Here is a 23,669-nt window from a genome sequence, read left to right on the forward strand (position 1 = left end):
ATGACACCCACTACAACAGTCCAAACCCTCACATCATGACACCCACTACAACAGTCCAATCCCCCCACATCATGACACCCACTACATCACCCCAAACCCCCCACATCATGACACCCACTACAACAGTCCAAACCCCCCACATCATGACACCCACTACAACAGTCCAAACCCCCCACATCATGACACCCACTACATCACCCCAAACCCTCACATCATGACACCCACTACATCACCCCAAACCCCCCACATCATGACACCCACTACAACAGTCCAAACCCTCACATCATGACACCCACTACAACAGTCCAAACCCTCACATCATGACACCCACTACATCACCCCAAACCCTCACATCATGACACCCACTACATCACCCCAAACCCTCACATCATGACACCCACTACAACAGTCCAAACCCTCACATCATGACACCCACTACAACAGTCCAAACCCTCACATCATGACACCCACTACATCACCCCAAACCCCCCCCTATCATGACACCTACTACAACAGTCCAAACCCTCACATCATGACACCCACTACATCACCCCAAACCCTCACATCATGACACCCACTACATCACCCCAAACCCTCACATCATGACACCCACTACAACAGTCCAAACCCTCACATCATGACACCCACTACAACAGTCCAATCCCCCCCACATCATGACACCCACTACATCACCCCAAACCCCCCACATCATGACACCCACTACAACAGTCCAAACCCCCCACATCATGACACCCACTACAACAGTCCAAACCCCCCACATCATGACACCCACTACATCACCCCAAACCCTCACATCATGACACCCACTACATCACCCCAAACCCCCCACATCATGACACCCACTACAACAGTCCAAACCCTCACATCATGACACCCACTACAACAGTCCAAACCCTCACATCATGACACCCACTACATCACCCCAAACCCTCACATCATGACACCCACTACATCACCCCAAACCCTCACATCATGACACCCACTACAACAGTCCAAACCCTCACATCATGACACCCACTACAACAGTCCAAACCCTCACATCATGACACCCACTACAACAACAGTCCAAACCCTCACATTATAACACCCACTCCAGATCAACACAGGTTCATCGAAAACGGACAAATATAAGAAAAAGAAAATTCGATGAACATGTCAATGTTTTGCACGCACGAACTGCACGCGAGTGAGTAATGACGACTTTGCATGTGGGATATGTAAGACCCACGTTGTACCAAGTGGGTGGCATGTGTTGTACCACGGGGGGCGGGCCCATGTGTTGTACCAAGGTGGTGCGGGCCCATGTGTTGTACCATGGGGGGGACGCATGTGTTGTACCACGGGGGGACGCATGTGTTGTGCCAAGGGGACGCATGTGTTGTACCACCGGGACGCATGTGTTGTACCACGGGGACGCATGTGTTGTACCACGTGGGAACTCATGTGTTGTAACACGGGTGACGCATATGTTGCACCATAGAACCACATATGTTGTACCACGGAGCCACATATGTTGTACCACGGGGACGCATAAGGTGTACCATGGAAGCGCATATGTTGTACCACAGGGAACGCATATGTTGTACCATGGGGCCGCATGTGTTGTACCATGGGGCCGCATGTGTTGTACCTCAGGGGACGCATATGTTGTACCATGGGGTAACGCATATGTACCACTGGGGACGCATGTGTTGTACCACGGGGCCGCATACGTTGTACCACGGGGGACGCATGTGTCGCAACACGGCGCCGCATATGTTGTACCATTGGACGCATATGTTGTACCACTGGGGACTCATATATTGTACCATGGGGCACATATATTGTACCATGGGGATACATATGCTGTACCATGGGGCACATATGTTGTACCACGGGGCCGTATATGTTGTACCACGGGAACCGCATATGTACTACGGGGCTGCATAGTTTGTACCACCAGAGTCTACATATGTTGTACCACGGGGCCGCATATATTGTACTACCGGGCCGCATATATTGTACCACGGGGCCGCATATGTTGTACCACGGGGCCGCATATGTTGCACCACGGGGACGCATATATTGTACCACGGGGCCGCATATGTACCACGGGGCCGCATATATTGTACCACGGGGATGCATATGTTGTACCCTGGTGCACATTTGTTGTACCTCGGGGGACGCATATATTGTACCACGGTGCACATATGTTGTACCATGGGGCCGCATGTTATATCACGGGGGCCGCATGTGTTGTACCACGAGGACGCATGTGTTGCACCACAGGGCCGCATATGATGAACCACGGGGCAGCATATGTTGTACAAGAGGGACAGCATATGTTGTACCACGTGGTACGCATGTGTTGTACCAGGGGCACCATATATTTTACCACGGTGCAGCATGTATTATACCATTGGGGACGCGTATGTTGTACCACGGGGGACGCATGTGTTGTACTACGGAGGTGCATATGTTGTACCACGGGGGCCGTATGTGTTGTACCACGGTGGACGCATGTGTTGTACTACGAAGGTGCATGTGTTGTACCACGGGGGCCGTATGTGTTGTACCACGGTGGACGCATGTGTTGTACTACGGGGGCGCATGTGTTGTACCACGGGAGCCGTATGTGTTGTACCATGGAGCTGTATGTGTTGTACCATGGGGCCACATGTGTTTTACCACGGGGCCGAATGTATTGTACCACGGGGGCAGCATATGTTGTACCACGGGGAAAGCATATGTTGTACCACGGGGGAAGCATGTGTTGCACCACGGGGGCAGCATATGTTTTACCACGGGGGACGCATGCGTTGTACCACGGGGGCAGCATGTGTTGTACCACTGGTGACGCATGTTTTGTACCACAGGAACGCATATGTTGTACCATGGGGATGCATGTGGGGGGAGGGGGTGAAAGTTCTGGGCGCGTTGAGAAATGTGTAGAAGTCGAGAACGTTATCTCGGAAAGCAAAAATGGGTATGTTTGAAGGAATAGTGGTTCCAACAATGTTGTATGGTTGCGAGGCGTGGGCTATAGATAGAGTTGTACGGAGGAGGGTGGATGTGCTGGAAATGAGAAGTTTGAGGACAATATGTGGTGTGAGGTGGTTTGATCGAGTAAGTAATGTAAGGGTAAGAGAGATGTGTGGAAATAAAAAGAGTGTGGTTGAGAGAGCAGAAGAGGGTGTTTTGAAATGGTTTGGTCACATGGAGAGAATGAGTGAGGAAAGATTGACAAAGAGGATATATTTGTCAGAGGTGGAGGATACGAGAAGTGGGAGACCAAATTGAAGGTGGAAAGATGGAGTGAAAAAGATTTTGAGTGATCGAGGCCTGAAGATGCAGGAGGGTGAAAGGCGTGCAAGGAATAGAGTGAATTGGAATGGTGTGTGTATACTGGGGTCGACGTGCTGTCAATGGATTGAAGAAGGGCATGTGAAGCGTCTGGGGTAAACCATGGAAAGTTTTGTGGGGCCTGGATGTGGAAAGGGAGCTGTGGTTTCGGTGCATCATACATGACAGCTAGAGACTGAGTGTGAACGCATGTGGCCTTTGTTGTCTTTTCCTAGCGCTACCTCGCGCACATGCGGGGTGAGGGGGTTGATATTCATGTCTCGTGGGGTGGCGATGGGAATGAATAAGGACAGGCACTATGAATTATGTACATGTGTATATATATATATATATATGTATACGTTGAGATGTATAGGTATGTATATGTGCGTGTGTGGACGTGTATGTATATACATGTGTATGTGGGTGGGTTGGGCCATTCTTTCGTCTGTTTTCTTGCGCTACCTCGCTAACGCGGGAGACAGCGACAAAGTATAATATAGATATAAATAATGTGTGTGTGTATATATATATATATATATATATATATATATATATATATATATATATATATATATATATATATATATATATATATATATATATATATAGGAGTGAGAGCAACTGGTTTTGTTCCCTCATCATCTCCAACTTGACCCTGGTTGACTTTGACATACCCTCTCCCCCCCTGACGCGTCTCTTGCTAACCCCACTCCCTTACCTATAGTATTTTTGTACAGTGTGGATAAAGGCACCGTCTCTCTCGACACTAGCATGGCGTATGGACCAAATGGCATCTCTTCTCGTGTTGTGAAGGTTATGCAGACTTCTGATTCTGAATTCACATCCGAACTAATTTCTGTATCCCGCTTCTGCTTAAAGATCAAAACATTTCCTTCGTGGTCAAGAAACTGCGTTTGCAACACGCTATTCCAGACAAGGGTGACCATTTCACCCTCTCCAGCTAATTGCCCTGTTGCTTAGACATCTTCTGTTCCGAATCTTTCGTTCCAATCTTTCCTCAACTGCCAATTCTTTTTGCACCTTGTCTTTGAAATCTTTCCTCTTTTCCAGTTTCTGATGCATCTTGGTCCCATAGTCTTCTTTCTCGCGAAGACTCCGTAACAGTTAACAAGCTACTACGCTCCGTAACAGTTAACAAGCTACTACGTTACTTGATCGCTACGTCGCCCATCAGCATATCAAGAGTAGGCCGATGAGATATCTGTTTCCCCACAACCTTAAACTCAGAACACTTTTACCTTCTCATATCTATCCTCAACACACGAAACCTTCCTCTCTTGGACAGCTGTGTTTTCCACATCCTTCAGAACTCTTTAGAACATTTTCCCTTATTCATTGTTCACTCTTGCATGTTTCTAGTGCAAATTACATTTCATTTAGTGCTTGGCTTCGATGGCAGCTTACCTCTACGAATCCTACGATAGGAAAAAGACTTATAGATATTATCTTATGTCTCATATGCCAGGGATATTGAAGGTATACGAAGTGTACAGTACAGAGCGCAAAGTATGGATTATGCATACTATATGATTTGTCGGAGATATGGAATACATACACTGACACATTGCATAATACAATTCACATAGTGCAGATAACGTAATAGTGTCATGTGATACAGATTTCATAACATAGATAAAATGTATTCTGGTATACGTCAGACATAAAGAACATATGCATGGTATGAGACACATAACACAGTATACATAAGACACAGTGAATAATACAGTATACATAATGAGTAAAGAATTCATAATGCATTGCATAGTCTGAAATGCACTGGAGTCGAGAAATACAGAAGAGATGTGTTACAGGTTTGAGGTTGGGAGGAAACGTTAGCTTTGGTGACGTTGTATCTCCGTCAGCCGACGAAGCAGAGTATACAGTCTCCTCAAAGAACGTCTTACTTCAAAGAGGTCCCTCCTGTCCCTGCTTCTGAGTGTAGCGCAGCTTTAGAGCTTCAGCAGCCCCTGGAAGAAGGGGTCTATGGGGGGTGACACCAGGACCCTCTCTGAAGTAGGGATTAACACTAGGATCCTTTCTGAAGGAGGTCCTGGGATAACACAAGAACCATTTCTGAAAGGGGTCAACACCCTCTCTCATAGGGGTCTTGGGGGTGACACCAGCACCCTCTCTGAAAGGGGTCTTAAAGTAACGTCAGTACTGATCAGTACAGAAAAGGAGGAGGAGGAAGGAAGAAGGAACACTGAGGTGGAGGGACAGACTCACCCATTCTGTTGATTAGCGGACCACTTGGTGTGGGAGCAGCAGGAGTCGGCCTTCTTGGCTCGCTGGCTGCCCCGCCTTAGGTTCTGCAGCTTCTGCGGGTAGTCTGTGAAGTGGATGCAGCACTCGCCCCGGAACCTCATCTTGACACCTGCAGGACACAACCAAACCTTACTTTATGATCACTCACTGACGAGGCGGTGTGTAGTATATAGGGGAGCTGTGCTGGCATGTGCTAGAGAAGTGCGTGGCATGATGAAGGTAGGGAACAGGCAGGTTAGAAAGGCTAGTGAGTGGTGGAATGACGAAGTAAAGTTGCTTGTGGAAGTGAAAATTGAGGTGTATGGGCGGTTTTTACAGGGAAGGAGTGCGAATGATTGGGAGATGTACTAGAGAAAGCGGCAGGAGGTCAAGAGGATGGTGCAGTGGTTGAAAAGGAGGGCAGATGTAGGGTGTTTGGGACGGGAAGGGATGCAAATGAATCATAGAAAGTGGTTTGGTGAAAAAGAAGAGATAGTGAAATCCTTTCGTAAGATATATTGCAAGGCGGCTGGAGTGGATGATATTGCTTGTGAATATCTTAAAAAAGGGAGTGACTGTGTTGTTGTTGTTTGGTTCGTTAGGGTTTTCACTGTATGTGTGGATCATGGTGAGGGGCTGAGGATTGGCGGAATGCATGTATATAACTGTTGTATTAAGGCAAGGACAAATGTTAGTGTTCAGAAGTGGTGATCAGGAGAAAGCTCATGATAGGGTTGATAGAGATGCCTTGCCGAAGGTCTTATGAATTAAAATATTTGGAAGGAAAGGTATTCGAAGCAATGAGTTTTATACCATGAGTGCAATGCATGTGTACGACTTGGAAGAGAGGAGAGTGAATGGTTCCCTGTGAAAGTTGGTTTGCGGCAGAGTACGTGATGTCACCATGGCTGTTTGAACTGTTCATAGATGGATTGGTGAGGGAGGTAATTGTGATTCTTGAAGAGAAGGTCGAGTAAGCTGTCTGCAGTGGACGAAGGGGCCTGAGAAGTAAGTCAGTCGTTGTTTGCTGATGACACAGCACTGGTGGGAGAATCAAGAGAAATTGCAGAAGTTGGTAACCGAGTTTGGGAGAGTGTTTGAAAGGAAGAAGTTGTGAGTAAAAAGTGAATAAAATCGAGGTTATTAGGTGTAGCAGGACATAGGAACAGATTAGCTGGGGATGTGAGTTTGAATGAAGAAAATTTGAAAGAGGTGAAGTTTTTTTTTAGATTCCATGACATCGAATAGAATCATGGAAGCAGAAGTAAGTCATAGGGTGGGTGAGGAAAGGAAGGTTCTGGGAGCACTAAGGAATGTGCGGAAAGAGAAATGTTTATCTGGGAGGGTGTAACGTGGGCGTGGGAACAATGGAAAGGTGTATGGAGCCTGGATGTCCATAGGGAGCTGTGATTTCTGTGCATTGTACACGACAGCTCGAGAATGGATGTGAGCGGATGCGTCTTTCCCCGTCTGTTCCTGTAGACCATAACCTCTCATACAAATGCACTGATTCTGGTCAGCTTGATGTTGGCGTCGTGGTGACATCACAATCAGCAGAACTACGCAAGTGAACGAATACTGAGCATGTCAGTAGATCCAGAAACCTGTAAGACCGAGCCTTATACAATCATATACTCCATGTACTCCCCAGCAACCTACTACTGAAAAGGAAGAGGTACATAATACACAGCTAGAGATTTGCGAACCTGCGAAACACAGAGAAAATATATATGGAAATTGGAACGGCTATGTGGGACGAGAGTGGTTAGGCATACGAGATGGAAGTGGAGCATCCAACACTGTCGGAAGCGAAAAAGTCCCTTCGTGCAGGTGACGAGCTTATCGAAGTCTATGCTTTCAACTCCTTATCAATAATGTTTACATTCTCCAGGCATCAAGAACGTCACGTGTGGTTTTGGTGTAGACGAAACCATGGAAGGACGAAGGTGCACTAGTAAGTCAGTGGTTGGTTGATTTATATAACGAATACTGAAGCTTTATTTACAGATGATAAGTCTGAGTCTTCAGTATCTTGTAACTCTCAGTGACTCAGATCAGAGACTGGTGCATCTTGACTAACGTTAGTAAAGCTGCAATTGAAAAAAATCGGAAACAAAAGATGTTTACTAGAAAATTGGAAAAAAAAGATGAATGGACACAAAGGCTTAAGGCCAGAGTAAGTGTTAAAGTACATGAAGTAATGGATACACTACTGCAATACATTAAGGAAGAATGGAATAGTTTTATAGAAAGTGTATACAACATAAACTGAAATTGAAGTCAAGAGTTAAACGCAGAACTTTTTAGTTCTGCGTTTAACTCTTGATAACCACAGCATGGTGGAATGAAGACGTAGAAGAAGCGATGAAAATGGGAGCTTTACAGAAAATGGATTAAGGCCAGAGAACTACAAGATAGATTAAGCTCTGTAGAAGCTAGAACACAACAAGCTGAAGCGATTATGAGAAGAGCTAAAGAAGAGAAAGAAGTCAGGGATGATCAATATTGGACAAGATCTACAAAATTCTTTTTCTGTACTTAAGAAACAATGGATACAGTATATGCCATAATGTATCGCAGTGCAGAAACTGTGTAAGTAGAACACAAAACGTAGAACTGTTCTTTCCATCCTCTCGATGGAAAGAATATTTTGAAGATCTGTTGAATGTGAAGGAAAATGAAGATTGTAAACTGGTAGATGTAAATCAGAAAATGGAAGTCAATTTGATTTATATCACACTGTGATAAGTTGGAAAGAGCCCTCAAGAAAATGGACAACGGAGAGGCTGCAGGGGACGAAGAAATACCGACATAAATCACTGAAGCAGCTGGACCAGATGCAGTCCGATGGCTTCAACATATGTTCAGCACCGCATGGAGGCAGCACAAGACATCATCACATAGGCAGACAGTCAGTATTTCCCCAGTCTGTAAGGAAGGTGAAAATTGACTGTGGTAATTACTGAGGAATTGCCCTATCATGTCGTGTAGGAATGACGTAAGAACCAGCCAGTTAAGACCTCAGGGTCGAGGATAAGTTCGGAAATGACCATCAGGGCTGACGACCCAACAGAGGAACTAGGGAGTGAGTGCTTACCCATAAGATCATATTGGACATAGTGCTGGCAGGAGGAGAGGTGTATGGCAGCAGTGGATATAGGGAAGGTCTGCCACGGAATCCAGTGAAGCAAATAGTGAAGGACGTTTAGAACATCATTATAGGAGAGGCCTGAAATGGGGTAGAGTGATATAATGAGTAATCTAACGTATATGAGGCCGATATGAGAGTCACCAAGAGGGAGATGAATGGTGAGTGGTGAGAGGTAAGACCAGTAGGCATTGAGAAGTACCGTCTTTTCATTTATTAATAAACATATATGAGTAATACGCATGAGGAAGAAAAATAGGTGACATTAGCATACACTGATGTACATGTTATAACTGATAAGGAGATACAGGATGTAGTGGGTCAGATTGTACGAGGAGGAACGGTATCAGTAAAGCAAGATGTGAGTGATGAATATCACTGGACAAAGGCCTGGATGCCCTTAGAAGCAACAGCGCTTGGCTTATGAGCCTAGATCCTAGTCCAATCCTATATCACTGAAGACAGAGAGACGAGTGTAACGTCTGTATACAGAGGAACACCAGCTACAGGAATTAGGTTACTCTCGGGTACTCGGATACTTGGGAGTAATGCGTGCTGGTGAACTGTACAGTAAATGATAATGAAGGACTGAATGATACAGCTTCAGTATACTGTAACGTTAAATGATGGAAATGTATCACTGAAATACAAGATAGTGGTGTGGCGGTTAGTGTTACCGACCGGGACGCATTCACGGGCCCGGCCAGGGTCGAGTGGATAGGTTCGAGTCCTGGTTGTGGCAGAAGGTACATAGTCAACCCAGCTGTTCGTCTACCCCTAGGGGTGGGCACATAAAATGTGTACCTGGGGATAGGGGAGAAAGAATACTTCCCACGTATTCCCTGCGTGTCGTAGAAGGCGACTAAAAGGGGAGGGAGCGGGGGCTGGAAATCCTCCCCTCTTGTTTTTTTCTTCTTATTTTCCAAAAGAGGGAACAGAGAAGGGGGTCAACTGAAGATATTCCCTCTAAGGCTCAGTCCTCTGTTCTTAACGCGGGAAATGGCGAATATATATCAATATGAAATTTTCTTTTTTTTCATACTATTCGCCATTTCCCGCGTTAGTGAGGTCGCGTTTAGAAAAGAGAACTGAACCTTTGAGGGAATATCCTCACTAGGACCCTTTCTCTGTTCCTTCTTTTGGAAAAAAAAGAGTATGATATATATATATATATATATATATATATATATATATATATATATATATATATATATATATATATATATATATATTATTTATTATTTTTTTTTATACTTTGTCGCTGTCTCCCGCGTTTGCGAGGTAGCGCAAGGAAACAGACGAACGAAATGGCCCAACCCCCCCCCATACACATGTATATACATACGTCCACACACGCAAATATACATACCTACACAGCTTTCCATGGTTTACCCCAGACGCTTCACATGCCTTGATTCAATCCACTGACAGCACGTCAACCCCGGTATACCACATCGCTCCAATTCACTCTATTCCTTGCCCTCCTTTCACCCTCCTGCATGTTCAGGCCCCGATCACACAAAATCTTTTTCACTCCATCTTTTCATCTCCAATTTGGTCTCCCTCTTCTCCTCGTTCCCTCCACCTCCGACACATATATCCTCTTGGTCAATCTTTCCTCACTCATTCTCTCCATGTGCCCAAACCACTTCAAAATACCCTCTTCTGCTCTCTCAACCACGCTCTTTTTATTTCCACACATCTCTCTTACCCTTACGTTACTTACTCGATCAAACCACCTCACACCACACATTGTCCTCAAACATCTCATTTCCAGCACATCCATCCTCCTGCGCACAACTCTGTCCATATATATATATATATATATATATATATATATATATATATATATATATATATATATATATATATATATATATATATTATATATCTCGGAAAGCAAAAATGGGTATGTTTGAAGGAATAGTGGTTCCAACAATGTTGTATGGTTGCGAGGCGTGGGCTATGGATAGAGTTGTGCGCAGGAGGGTGGATGTGCTGGAAATGAGATGTTTGAGGACAATGTGTGGTGTGAGGTGGTTTGATCGAGTAAGTAACGTAAGGGTAAGAGAGATGTGTGGAAATAAAAAGAGCGTGGTTGAGAGAGCAGAAGAGGGTGTTTTGAAATGGTTTGGGCACATGGAGAGAATGAGTGAGGAAAGATTGACCAAGAGGATATATGTGTCGGAGGTGGAGGGAACGAGGAGAAGAGGGAGACCAAATTGGAGGTGGAAAGATGGAGCGAAAAAGATTTTGTGTGATCGGGGCCTGAACATGCAGGAGGGTGAAAGGAGGGCAAGGAATAGAGTGAATTGGAGCGATGTGGTATACAGGGGTTGACGTGCTGTCAGTGGATTGAATCAAGGCATGTGAAGCGTCTGGGGTAAACCATGGAAAGCTGTGTAGGTATGTATATTTGCGTGTGTGGACGTGTGTATGTGCATGTGTATGGGGGGGGGGGGGGTTGGGCCATTTCTTTCGTCTGTTTCCTTGCGCTACCTCGCAAACGCGGGAGACAGCGACAAAGTATAAAAAAAAAAAAAAAAAAAAAAAAAAATATATATATATATATATATATATATATATATATATATATATATATATATATATATATATATATATATATATATATATATATATATAAAGTCCCATAACCTCACCTTATAAAAAAAGTGGTCATTCCCATACCTTTTATTGCAAACATTACGAAAAAAATGAAGAATACCCAACCTTCGGACCCGAAAAACCGGAGTGAACCAGTATAGCAGTATAAAAAAACGACCTGCAAGCCGGATCGTGACGCCCAGAGCTTCATGTTGAACGACCCATCTTTTTATTCTCCCTAAAATTTAATGATACTCTCTCACCACAACACTCATTTGCCCTTTTTTTTTCACCTCTTGCACCTTTCTCTTGACCTCCTGTCTCTTTCTTTTATACATCTCCCACTCAATTGCATTTTTTCCCTGCAAAAATCGTCCAAATGCCTCTCTCTTCTCTTTCACTAATACTCTTACTTCTTCATCCCACCACTCACTACCCTTTCTAATCAACCCACCTCCCACTCTTCTCATGCCAGAAGCATCTTTTGTGCAATCCATCACTGATTCCCTAAATACATCCCATTCCTCCCCCACTCCCCTTACTTCCATTGTTCTCACCTTTTTCCATTCTGTACTCAGTCTCTCCTGGTACTTCCTCACACAGGTCTCCTTCCCAAGCTCACTTACTCTCACCACCCTCTTCACCCCAACATTCACTCTTCTTTTCTGAAAACCCATACAAATCTTCACCTTAGCCTCCACAAGATAATGATCAGACATCCCTCCAGTTGCACCTCTCAGCACATTAACATCCAAAAGTCTCTCTTTCGCACGCCTGTCAATTAACACGTAATCCAATAACGCTCTCTGGCCATCTCTCCTACTTACATAAGTATACTTATGTATATCTCGCTTTTTAAACCAGGTATTCCCAATCATCAGTCCTTTTTCAGCACATAAATCTACAAGCTCTTCACCATTTCCATTTACAACACTGAACACCCCATGTACACCAATTATTCCCTCAACTGCCACATTACTCACCTTTGCATTCAAATCACCCATCACTATAACCCAGTCTCGTGCATCAAAACTACTAACACACTCATTCAGCTGCTCCCAAAACACTTGCCTCTCATGATCTTTCTTCTCATGCCCAGGTGCATATGCACCAATAATCACCCACCTCTCTCCATCAACTTTCGGTTTTACCCATATTAATCGAGAATTTACTTTCTTACATTCTATCACATACTCCCACAACTCCTGTTTCAGGAGTATTGCTACTCCTTCCCTTGCTCTTGTCCTCTCACTAACCCCTGTTATATATATATATATATATATATATATATATATATATATATATATATATATATATATATATATATATATATAGATGCCACATAATCGTGAAAACTGTTGTTAAACTCCAGAGCAAGTTGTGAAAGCCAGATCATCATACTCAAGGGTCCGTCGTGCTCAAGAGGATTATATAGATGTGCAAATAGCCTTCAGGGATGGTTGAAGGGTTCGGCTCAGGATCGTCTACGACAGATGGTCCGGACTCCGATGCACCCGCCACGAATCTCCTCAGACAAGGTTCCGGCTGAAAACCAGCGGGCGGCCACCAAGATCCAAGCCGGCTACCGCGGGATGAAGTTACGCCGGGAGGTGAAGGAGACGCCCCACGCCCCACACCAGGACGTGGACGAGGAGATCGCCGCCATTGACCTGACCGACCCTGCAAGGACATGGTCACACCCATCGACAACGGTAACCTCCAGAAGACCGATTTCGACGATGAAGGCCTGCACTGTGGCTGAGAGATTGACTTGAGGAGGCAGAAGTGATATTGTGACTGTGATTGTGTCAGCGTCGCGTCGCCTCGCCGCAGTGTATCGAGACAGACTTCCCCAGAACTTTTAAAGGGGAAGTAAATGTTTATAGTTGTGTTAATGGAGTGATAGTTTTCATGCATGGTGTTTTTGACAAGAAAATAGTGAAGTTGGAGAAAAATGTAGCTTAGACATTGAAGCTTATTGATACAGTGGTGAAATTGATGAGAACTGCTATTGACGTTTGTGTGAATAAATTGTACATTTCCTTTTCCATAGCCAGAGGTTGAACCATTATGTGACATTCATTTTTTTCATTCATTTCAAGCTAAAAGTTTGTTTTATAAATTGTTTCTTACATTTTTCATATGTATATATATGTATGTGTGTGTGTGTGTGTGTATGTGCGTATGTGTGTGTGTGTGTGTGTGTGTGTATATGTATATATATATGTATATTATCCCTGGGGATAGGGGTGAAAGAATACTTCCCACGTATTCCTCGCGTGTCGTAGAAAGCGACTAGAGGGGACGGGAGCGGGGGGCCGGAAATCCTCCCCTCCTTGTATTAACTTTCTAAAATGGGAAACAGAAGAAGGAGTCACGCGGGGAGTGATCATCCTCCTCGAAGGCTCAGAGTGGGATGCCTAAATGTGTGTGGATGTAACCAAGATGTGAAAAAAGGAGAGATAGGTAGTATGTTTGAGGAAAGGAACCTGGATGTTTTGGCTCTGAGTGAAACGAAGCTCAAGGGTAAAGGGGAAGAGTGGTTTGGAAATGTCTGGGGAGTGAAGTCAGGGGTTAGTGAGAGGACAAGAGCAAGGGAAGGAGTAGCAATACTCCTGAAACAGGAGTTGTGGGAGTATGTGATAGAATGCAAGAAAGTAAATTCTCGATTAATATGGGTAAAACTGAAAGTTGATGGAGAGAGGTGGGTGATTATTGGTGCATATGCACCTGGGCATGAGAAGAAAGATCATGAGAGGCAAGTGTTTTGGGAGCAGCTAAATGAGTGTGTTAGCGGTTTTGATGCACGAGACCGGGTTATAGTGATGGGTGATTTGAATGCAAAGGTGAGTAATGTGGCAGTTGAGGGAATAATTGGTATGCATGGGGTGTTCAGTGTTGTAAATGGAAATGGTGAAGAGCTTGTAGATTTATGTGCTGAAAAAGGACTGATGATTGGGAATACCTGGTTTAAAAAGCGAGATATACATAAGTATACTTATGTAAGTAGGAGAGATGGCCAGAGAGCGTTATTGGATTACGTGTTAATTGACAGGCGCGCGAAAGAGAGACTTTTGGATGTTAATGTGCAGAGAGGTGCAACTGGAGGGATGTCTGATCATTATCTTGTGGAGGCTAAGGTGAAGATTAGTATGGGTTTTCAGAAAAGAGGAGTGAATGTTGGGGTGAAGAAGGTGGTGAGAGTAAGTGAGCTTGGGAAGGAGACCTGTGTGGGGAAGTACCAGGAGAGACTGTGTACAGAATGGAAAAAGGTGAGAACAATGGAAGTAAGGGGAGTGGGGGAGGAATGGGATGTATTTAGGGAATCAGTGATGGATTGCGCAAAAGATGCTTGTGGCATGAGAAGAGTGGGAGGTGGGCTGTTTAGAAAGGGTAGTGAGTGGTGGGATGAAGAAGTAAGAGTATTAGTGAAAGAGAAGAGAGAGGCATTTGGACGATTTTTGCAGGGAAAAAATGCAATTGAGTGGGAGAAGTATAAAAGAAAGAGACAGGAGGTCAAGAGAAAGGTGCAAGAGGTGAAAAAAAGGGCAAATGAGAGTTGGGGTGAGAGACTATCAGTAAATTTTAGGGAGAATAAAAAGATGTTCTGGAAGGAGGTAAATAGGGTGCGTAAGACAAGGGAGCAAATGGGAACTTCAGTGAAGGGCGCAAATGGGGAGGTGATAACAAGTAGCGGTGATGTGAGAAGGAGATGGAATGAGTATTTTGAAGGTTTGTTGAATGTGTCTGATGACAGAGTGGCAGATATAGGGTGTTTTGGTCGAGGTGGTGTGCAAAGTGAGAGGGTTAGGGAAAATGATTTGGTAAACAGAGAAGAGGTAGTAAAAGCTTTGCGGAAGATGAAAGCCGGCAAGGCAGCAGGTTTGGATGGTATTGCAGTGGAATTTATTAAAAAAGGGGGTGACTGTATTGTTGACTGGTTGGTAAGGTTATTTAATGTATGTATGACTCATGGTGAGGTGCCTGAGGATTGGCGGAATGCGTGCATAGTGCCATTGTACAAAGGCAAAGGGGATAAGAGTGAGTGCTCAAATTACAGAGGTATAAGTTTGTTGAGTATTCCTGGTAAATTATATGGGAGGGTATTGATCGAGAGGGTGAAGGCATGTACAGAGCATCAGATTGGGGAAGAGCAGTGCGGTTTCAGAAGTGGTAGAGGATGTGTGGATCAGGTGTTTGCTTTGAAGAATGTATGTGAGAAATACTTAGAAAAGCAAATGGATTTGTATGTAGCATTTATGGATCTGGAGAAGGCATATGATAGAGTTGATAGAGATGCTCTGTGGAAGGTATTAAGAATATATGGTGTGGGAGGCAAGTTGTTAGAAGCAGTGAAAAGTTTTTATCGAGGATGTAAGGCATGTGTACGTGTAGGAAGAGAGGAAAGTGATTGGTTCTCAGTGAATGTAGGTTTGCGGCAGGGGTGTGTGATGTCTCCATGGTTGTTTAATTTGTTTATGGATGGGGTTGTAAGGGAGGTAAATGCAAGAGTCCTGGAAAGAGGGGCAAGTATGAAGTCTGTTGGGGATGAGAGAGCTTGGGAAGTGAGTCAGTTGTTGTTCGCTGATGATACAGCGCTGGTGGCTGATTCATGTGAGAAACTGCAGAAGCTGGTGACTGAGTTTGGTAAAGTGTGTGGAAGAAGAAAGTGAGAGTAAATGTGAATAAGAGCAAGGTTATTAGGTACAGTAGGGGTGAGGGTCAAGTCAATTGGGAGGTGAGTTTGAATGGAGAAAAACTCGAGGAAGTGAAGTGTTTTAGATATCTGGGAGTGGATCTGTCAGCGGATGGAACCATGGAAGCGGAAGTGGATCATAGGGTGGGGGAGGGGGCGAAAATTTTGGGAGCCTTGAAAAATGTGTGGAAGTCGAGAACATTATCTCGGAAAGCGAAAATGGGTATGTTTGAGGGAATAGTGGTTCCAACAATGTTGTATGGTTGCGAGGCGTGGGCTATGGATAGAGATGTGCGCAGGAGGATGGATGTGCTGGAAATGAGATGTTTGAGGACAATGTGTGGTGTGAGGTGGTTTGATCGAGTAAGTAACGTAAGGGTAAGAGAGATGTGTGGAAATAAAAAGAGCGTGGTTGAGAGAGCAGAAGAGGGTGTTTTGAAATGGTTTGGGCACATGGAGAGAATGAGTGAGGAGAGATTGACCAAGAGGATATATGTGTCGGAGGTGGAGGGAACGAGGAGAAGAGGGAGACCAAATTGGAGGTGGAAAGATGGAGTGAAAAAGATTTTGTGTGATCGGGGCCTGAACATGCAGGAGGGTGAAAGGAGGGCAAGGAATAGAGTGAATTGGAGTCATGTGGTATACAGGGGTTGACGTGCTGTCAGTGGATTGAATCAAGGCATGTGAAGCGTCTGGGGTAAACCATGGAAAGCTGTGTAGGTATGTATATTTGCGTGTGTGGACGTGTGTATGTACATGTGTATGGGGGGGGGGGGGGCCATTTCTTTCGTCTGTTTCCTTGCGCTACCTCGCAAACGCGGGAGACAGCGACAAAGTATAAAAAAAAAAAAAAAAATATGCCCAGGGTATGTGAAGCATCTGGGGTAAACCATGGAAAGTTGTGTGGGCCTGGATGTGGAAAGGGAGCTGTGGTGTCGGGCATTATTGCATGACAGCTAGAGACTGAGTGTGAACGAATGGGGCCTTTGTTGTCTTTTCCTAGCACTACCTCGCACACATGAGGGGGGAGGGGGATGGTATTCCATGTGTGGCGAAGTGGCGATGGGAATGAATAAAGGCAGACAGTGTGAATTGTGTGCATGGTTATATATGTATGTGTATGTGTGTGTATATATATGTGTACATTGAGATGTATAGGTATGTATATTTGCATGTGTGGACGTGTAGGTATATACATGTGAATGGGGGTGGGTTGGGCCATTTCTTTCGTCTGTTTCCTTGCGCTACCTCGCAAACGCGGGAGACAGCGACAAAGCAAAATAATAATAAAAGATATATATATATATATATATATATATATATATATATATATATATATATATATATATATATATTTTTTTTTTTTTTTTTTTTTTAAACTATTAGCCATTTCCCGCGTTAGCGAGGTAGCGTTAAGAACAGAGGACTGGGCCTTTTTTGGAATATCCTCACCTGGCCCCCTCTGTTCCTTCTTTTGGAAAATTAAAAAAAAACGAGAGGGGAGGATTTCCAGCCCCCCGCTCCCTCCCCTTTTAGTCGCCTTCTACGACACGCAGGGAATACGTGGGAAGTATTCTTAATCCCCTATCCCCAAGGATAATATATATATATATATATACATATATATATATATATATATATATATATATATATATATTTTTTTTGCTTTGTCGCTGTCTCCCGCGTTTGCGAGGTAGTGCAAGGAAACAGACGAAAGAAATGGCCCAATCCCACCCCCATACACATGTATATACATACGTCCACACACGCAAATATACATATCTACACAGCTTTCCATGGTTTACCCCAGACGCTTCACATGCCCTGATTCAATCCACTGACAGCACGTCAACCCCGGTATACCACATCGATCCAATTCACTCTATTCCTTGAGCTCCTTTCACCCTCCTGCATGTTCAGGCCCCGATCACACAAAATCTTTTTCACTCCATCTTTCCACCTCCAATTTGGTCTCCCACTTATCCTCGTTCCCTCCACCTCCGACACATATATCCTCTTGGTCAATCTTTCCTCACTCATTCTCTCCATGTGCCCAAACCACTTCAAAACACCCTCTTCTGCTCTCTCAACCACGCTCTTTTTATTTCCACACATCTCTCTTACCCTTACGTTACTTACTCGATCAAACCACCTCACACCACACATTGTCCTCAAACATCTCATTTCCAGCACATCTACCCTCCTGCGCACAACTCTATCCATAGCCCACGCCTCGCAACCATACGACATTGTTGGAACCACTATTCCTTCAAACATACCCATTTTTGCTTTCCGAGATAATGTTCTCGACTTCAACACATTCTTCAAGGCTCCCAGGATTTTCGCCCCCTCCCCCAACCTATGATCCACTTCCGCTTCCATGGTTCCATCCGCTGCCAGATCCACTCCCAGATATCTAAAACACTTTACTTCCTCCAGTTTCTCTCCATTCAGACTTACCTCCCAATTGACTTGACCCTCAACCCTACTGTACCTAATAACCTTGCTCTTATTCACATTTACTCTTAACTTTCTTCTTTCACACACTTTACCAAACTCAGTCACCAGCTTCTGCAGTTTCTCACATGAATCAGCCACCAGCGCTGTATCATCAGCGAACAACAACTGACTCACTTCCCAAGCTCTCTCATCCACAACAGACTTCATTTTTGCTCCTCTTTCCAAAACTCTTGCATTCACCTCCTTAACAACCCCATCCATAAACAAGTTAAACAACCATGGAGACATCACACACCCCTGCCGCAAACCTACATTCACTGAGAACCAATCACTTTCCTCTCTTCCTACACGTACACATGCCTTACATCCTCGATAAAAACTTTTCACTGCTTCTAACAACTTGCCTCCCACACCATATATTCTTAATACCTACCACAAAGCATCTCTATCAACTCTATCATATGTCTTCTCCAGATCCATAAATGCTACATACAAATCCATTTGCTTTTCTAAGTATTTCTCATATACATTCTTCAAAGCAAACACCTGATCCACACATCCTCTACCACTTCTGAAACCACACTGCTCTTCCCCAATCTGATGCTCTGTACATGCCTTCACCCTCTCAATCAATACCCTCCCATATAATTTACCAGGAATACTCAACAAACGTATACCTATGTAATTTGAGCACTCACTCTTATCCCCTTTGCCTTTGTACAATGGCACTATCCACACATTCGGCCAATGCTCAGGCACCTCACCATGAGTCATACATATTTAAATAACGTTACCGACCAGTCAATAATACAGTCACCCCCTTTTTTAATAAATTCCACTGCAATACCATCCAAACCTGCTGCCTTGCCGGCTTTCATCTCCGCAAAGCTTTCACTACCTCTTCTCTGTTTACCAAATCATTTTCCCTAACCCTCTCACTTTGCACACCACCTCGACCAAAACACCCTATATATGCCATTCTATCATCAAACACATTCAACAAACCTTCAAAATGCTCACTACATCTCCTTCTCACATCACCACTACTTGTTATCACCTCCCCATTTGCGCCCTTCACTGAAGTTCCCATTTGCTCCCTTGTCTTACGCACTTTATTTACCTCCTTCCAGAACATCTTTTTATTCTCCCTAAAATTTAATGATACTCTCTCACCCCAACTCTCATTTGCCCTCTTTTTCACCTCTTGCACCTTTCTCTTGACCCCATGTCTCTTTCTTTTATACATCTCCCACTCAATTGCATTTTTCTCTGCAAAAATCGTCCAAATGCCTCTCTCTTCTCTTTCACTAATAATCTTACTTTTTCATCCCACCACTCACTACCCTTTCTAATCAACCCACCTCCCACTCTTCTCATGCCACAAACATCTTTTGCGCAATCCATCACTGATTCCCTAAATACATCACATTCCTCCCCCCACTCCCCTTACTTCCATTGTTCTCACCTTTTTCCATTCTGTACTCAGTCTCTCCTGGTACTTCCTCACACAAGTCTCCTTCCCAAGCTCACTTACTCTCACCACCCTCTTCACCCCAACATTCACTCTTCTTTTCCGAAAACCCATACAAATCTTCATCTTAGCCTCCACAAGATAATGATCAGACATCCTTTCCAGTTGCACCTCTCAGCACAATAACATCCAAAAGTCTCTCTTTCGCGCGCCTATCAATTAACACGTAATCCAATAACTCTCTCTGGCCATCTCTCCTACTTACATACGTATACTTATGTATATCTCGCTTTTTAAACCAGGTATTCCCAATCACCAGTGCTTTTTCAGCTCATAAATCTACAAGCTCTTCACCATTTCCATTCACAGCTGAAAGTTGATGGAGAGAGATGGGTGATTATTGGTGCATATGCACCTGGGCATGAGAAGAAAGATCATGAGAGGCAAGTGTTTTGGAGCAGCTGAATGAGTGTGTTAGTGGTTTTGATACACGAGACCGGGTTATAGTGATGGGTGATTTGAATGCAAAGGTGAGTAATGTGGCAGTTGAGGGAATAATTGGTATACATGGGGTGTTCAGTGTTGATATATATATATATATGTATATATATATATATATATATATATATATATATATATATATATATATATATATATATATATATATATATATATATATATTTTTTTTTTTTTTTATACTTTGTCGCTGTCTCCCGCGTTTGCGAGGTAGCGCAAGGAAACAGACGAAAGAAATGGCCCAACCCCCCCCCCCATACACATGTACATACACACGTCCACACACGCAAATATACATACCTACACAGCTTTCCATGGTTTACCCCAGACGCTTCACATGCCTTGATTCAATCCACTGACAGCACGTCAACCCCTGTATACCACATCGCTCCAATTCACTCTATTCCTTGCCCTCCTTTCACCCTCCTGCATGTTCAGGCCCCGATCACACAAAATCCTTTTTCACTCCATCTTTCCACCTCCAATTTGGTCTCCCTCTTCTCCTCGTTCCCTCCACCTCCGACACATATATCCTCTTGGTCAATCTTTCCTCACTCATTCTCTCCATGTGCCCAAACCATTTCAAAACACCCTCTTCTGCTCTCTCAACCACGCTCTTTTTATTTCCACACATCTCTCTTACCCTTACGTTACTTACTCGATCAAACCACCTCACACCACACATTGTCCTCAAACATCTCATTTCCAGCACATCCATCCTCCTGCGCACAACTCTATCCATAGCCCACGCCTCGCAACCATACAACATTGTTGGAACCACTATTCCTTCAAACATACCCATTTTTGCTTTCCGAGATAATGTTCTCGACTTCCACACATTTTTCAAGGCTCCCAAAATTTTCGCCCCCTCTCCCACCCTATGATCCACTTCCGCTTCCATGGTTCCATCCGCTGCCAGATCCACTCCCAGATATCTAAAACACTTCACTTCCTCCAGTTTTTCTCCATTCAAACTCACCTCCCAATTGACTTGACCCTCAACCCTACTGTACCTAATAACCTTGCTCTTATTCACATTTACTCTTAACTTTCTTCTTCCACACACTTTACCAAACTCAGTCACCAGCTTCTGCAGTTTCTCACATGAATCAGCCAGCAGCGCTGTATCATCAGCGAACAACAACTGACTCACTTCCCAAGCTCTCTCATCCCCAACAGACTTCATACTTGCCCCTCTTTCCAGGACTCTTGCATTTACCTCCCTAACAACCCCATCCATAAACAAATTAAACAACCATGGAGACATCACACACCCCTGCCGCAAACTTACATTCACTGAGAACCAATCACTTTCCTCTCTTCCTACACGTACACATGCCTTACATCCTCGATAAAAACTTTTCACTGCTTCTAACAACTTGCCTCCCACACCATATATTCTTAATACCTTCCACAGAGCATCTCTATCAACTCTATCATATGCCTTCTCCAGATCCATAAATGCTACATACAAATCCATTTGCTTTTCTAAGTATTTCTCACATACATTCTTCAAAGCAAACACCTGATCCACACATCCTCTACCACTTCTGAAACCGCACTGCTCTTCCTTGCGCTGCCTCGCGGGCGCGGGAGGCGGCGGCGGAGCGTAAAGAAAAAATATATATATATATATATATATATATATATATATCCCTGGGGATAGGGGAGAAAGAATACTTCTCACGTATTCCCTGCGTGTCGTAGAAGGCGACTAAAAGGGAAGGGAGCGGGGGGCTGGAAATCCTCCCCTCTCGTTTTTAATTTTCCAAAAGAAGGAATAGAGAAGGGGGCTAAGTGAGGATATTCCCTCAAAGGCTCAATCCTCTGTTCTTAACGCTACCTCGCTAACGCGGGAAATGGCGAATCGTGTGAAAAGAAAAAGAAAAAAAAAATATATATATATATATATATCCCTGGGGATAGGGGAGAAAGAATACTTCCCACGTATTCCCTGCGTGTCGTAGAAGGCGACTAAAAGGGGAGGGAGCGGGTGGCTGGAAATCCTCCCCTCTCGTTTTTTTTTTAATTTTCCAAAAGAAGGAACAGAGAAGGGGGTCAGGTGAGGATATTCCCTCTAAAGCCAAGTCCTCTGTTCTTAACGCTACCTCGCTAATGCGGGAAATGGCGAATAGTATGAAAGAAAGAAAAGAAGATATATATATATATATATATATATATATATATATATATATATATATATATATATATATATATATATATATGTATATATATATATATATACATATATATATATATATATATATATATATATATATATATATATATATATATATATATATATATATATATATATATATATATATATATATATATATATATATATATATATATATTTTCCCATGAGTCCACGGGGAAAATGAAACACGATAAGTCCCCAAGTGCATTTTCGTGTAATATTCACATCATTAGGGGAGACACAAGAGAGAAATATGTCAGTTGATATACATCGAGGAGACGGAGCTAGGACGCCATTTGGTAAGCATGTGATTGTCCAAGACATACAACGAGCGTTCATAAACTTATCATTTTACAAAGTTGTGATACTTTCCAATATATATATATATATAAATATATATATATATATATATATATATATATATATATATATATATTTTTTTTTTTTTGCCTTGTCGCTGTCTCCCGCGTTTGCGAGGTAGCGCAAGGAAACAGACGAAAGAAATGGCCCAACCCACCCCCATACACATGTATATACATACACGTCCACACACGCAAATATACATACCTACACAGCTTTCCAGGGTTTACCCAGACGCTTCACATGCCCTGATTCAATCCACTGACAGCACGTCAACCCCGGTATACCAGGTCGATCCAGTTCACTCTATTCCTTGCCCGCCTTTCACCCTCATGCATGTTGAGGCCCCGATCACTCAAAATCTTTTTCACTCCATCTTTCCACCTCCAATTTGGTCTCCCACTTCTCCTCGTTCCCTCCACCTCCGACACATATATCCTCTTGGTCAATCTTTCCTCACTCATTCTCTCCATGTGCCCAAACCATTTCAAAACACCCTCTTCTGTTCTCTCAACCACGCTCTTTTTATTTCCACACATCTCTCTTACCCTTACATTACTTACTCGATCAAACCACCTCATACCACACATTGTCCTCAAACATC

The 23,669-nt window shown here is 43.6% G+C and overlaps 1 protein-coding gene across 1 annotated transcript in view; it reads right to left on the reverse strand.

Moving 5' to 3' along the window:
• LOC139764703 (arrestin domain-containing protein 17-like) overlaps positions 1-23,669 on the reverse strand; it is a 395,778-nt gene that overhangs the window by 139,446 nt on the left and 232,663 nt on the right. The window contains exon 4 of the mRNA XM_071691592.1: positions 5,593-5,740. Within this exon, the coding sequence (XP_071547693.1) occupies positions 5,593-5,740 (148 nt within the window). The remainder of the gene's footprint in view (positions 1-5,592; positions 5,741-23,669) is intronic.

This window comes from Panulirus ornatus, chromosome 50, assembly GCF_036320965.1.
Source record: "Panulirus ornatus isolate Po-2019 chromosome 50, ASM3632096v1, whole genome shotgun sequence".
In the NCBI taxonomy this organism is placed as follows: Eukaryota; Metazoa; Arthropoda; class Malacostraca; order Decapoda; family Palinuridae; genus Panulirus; species Panulirus ornatus.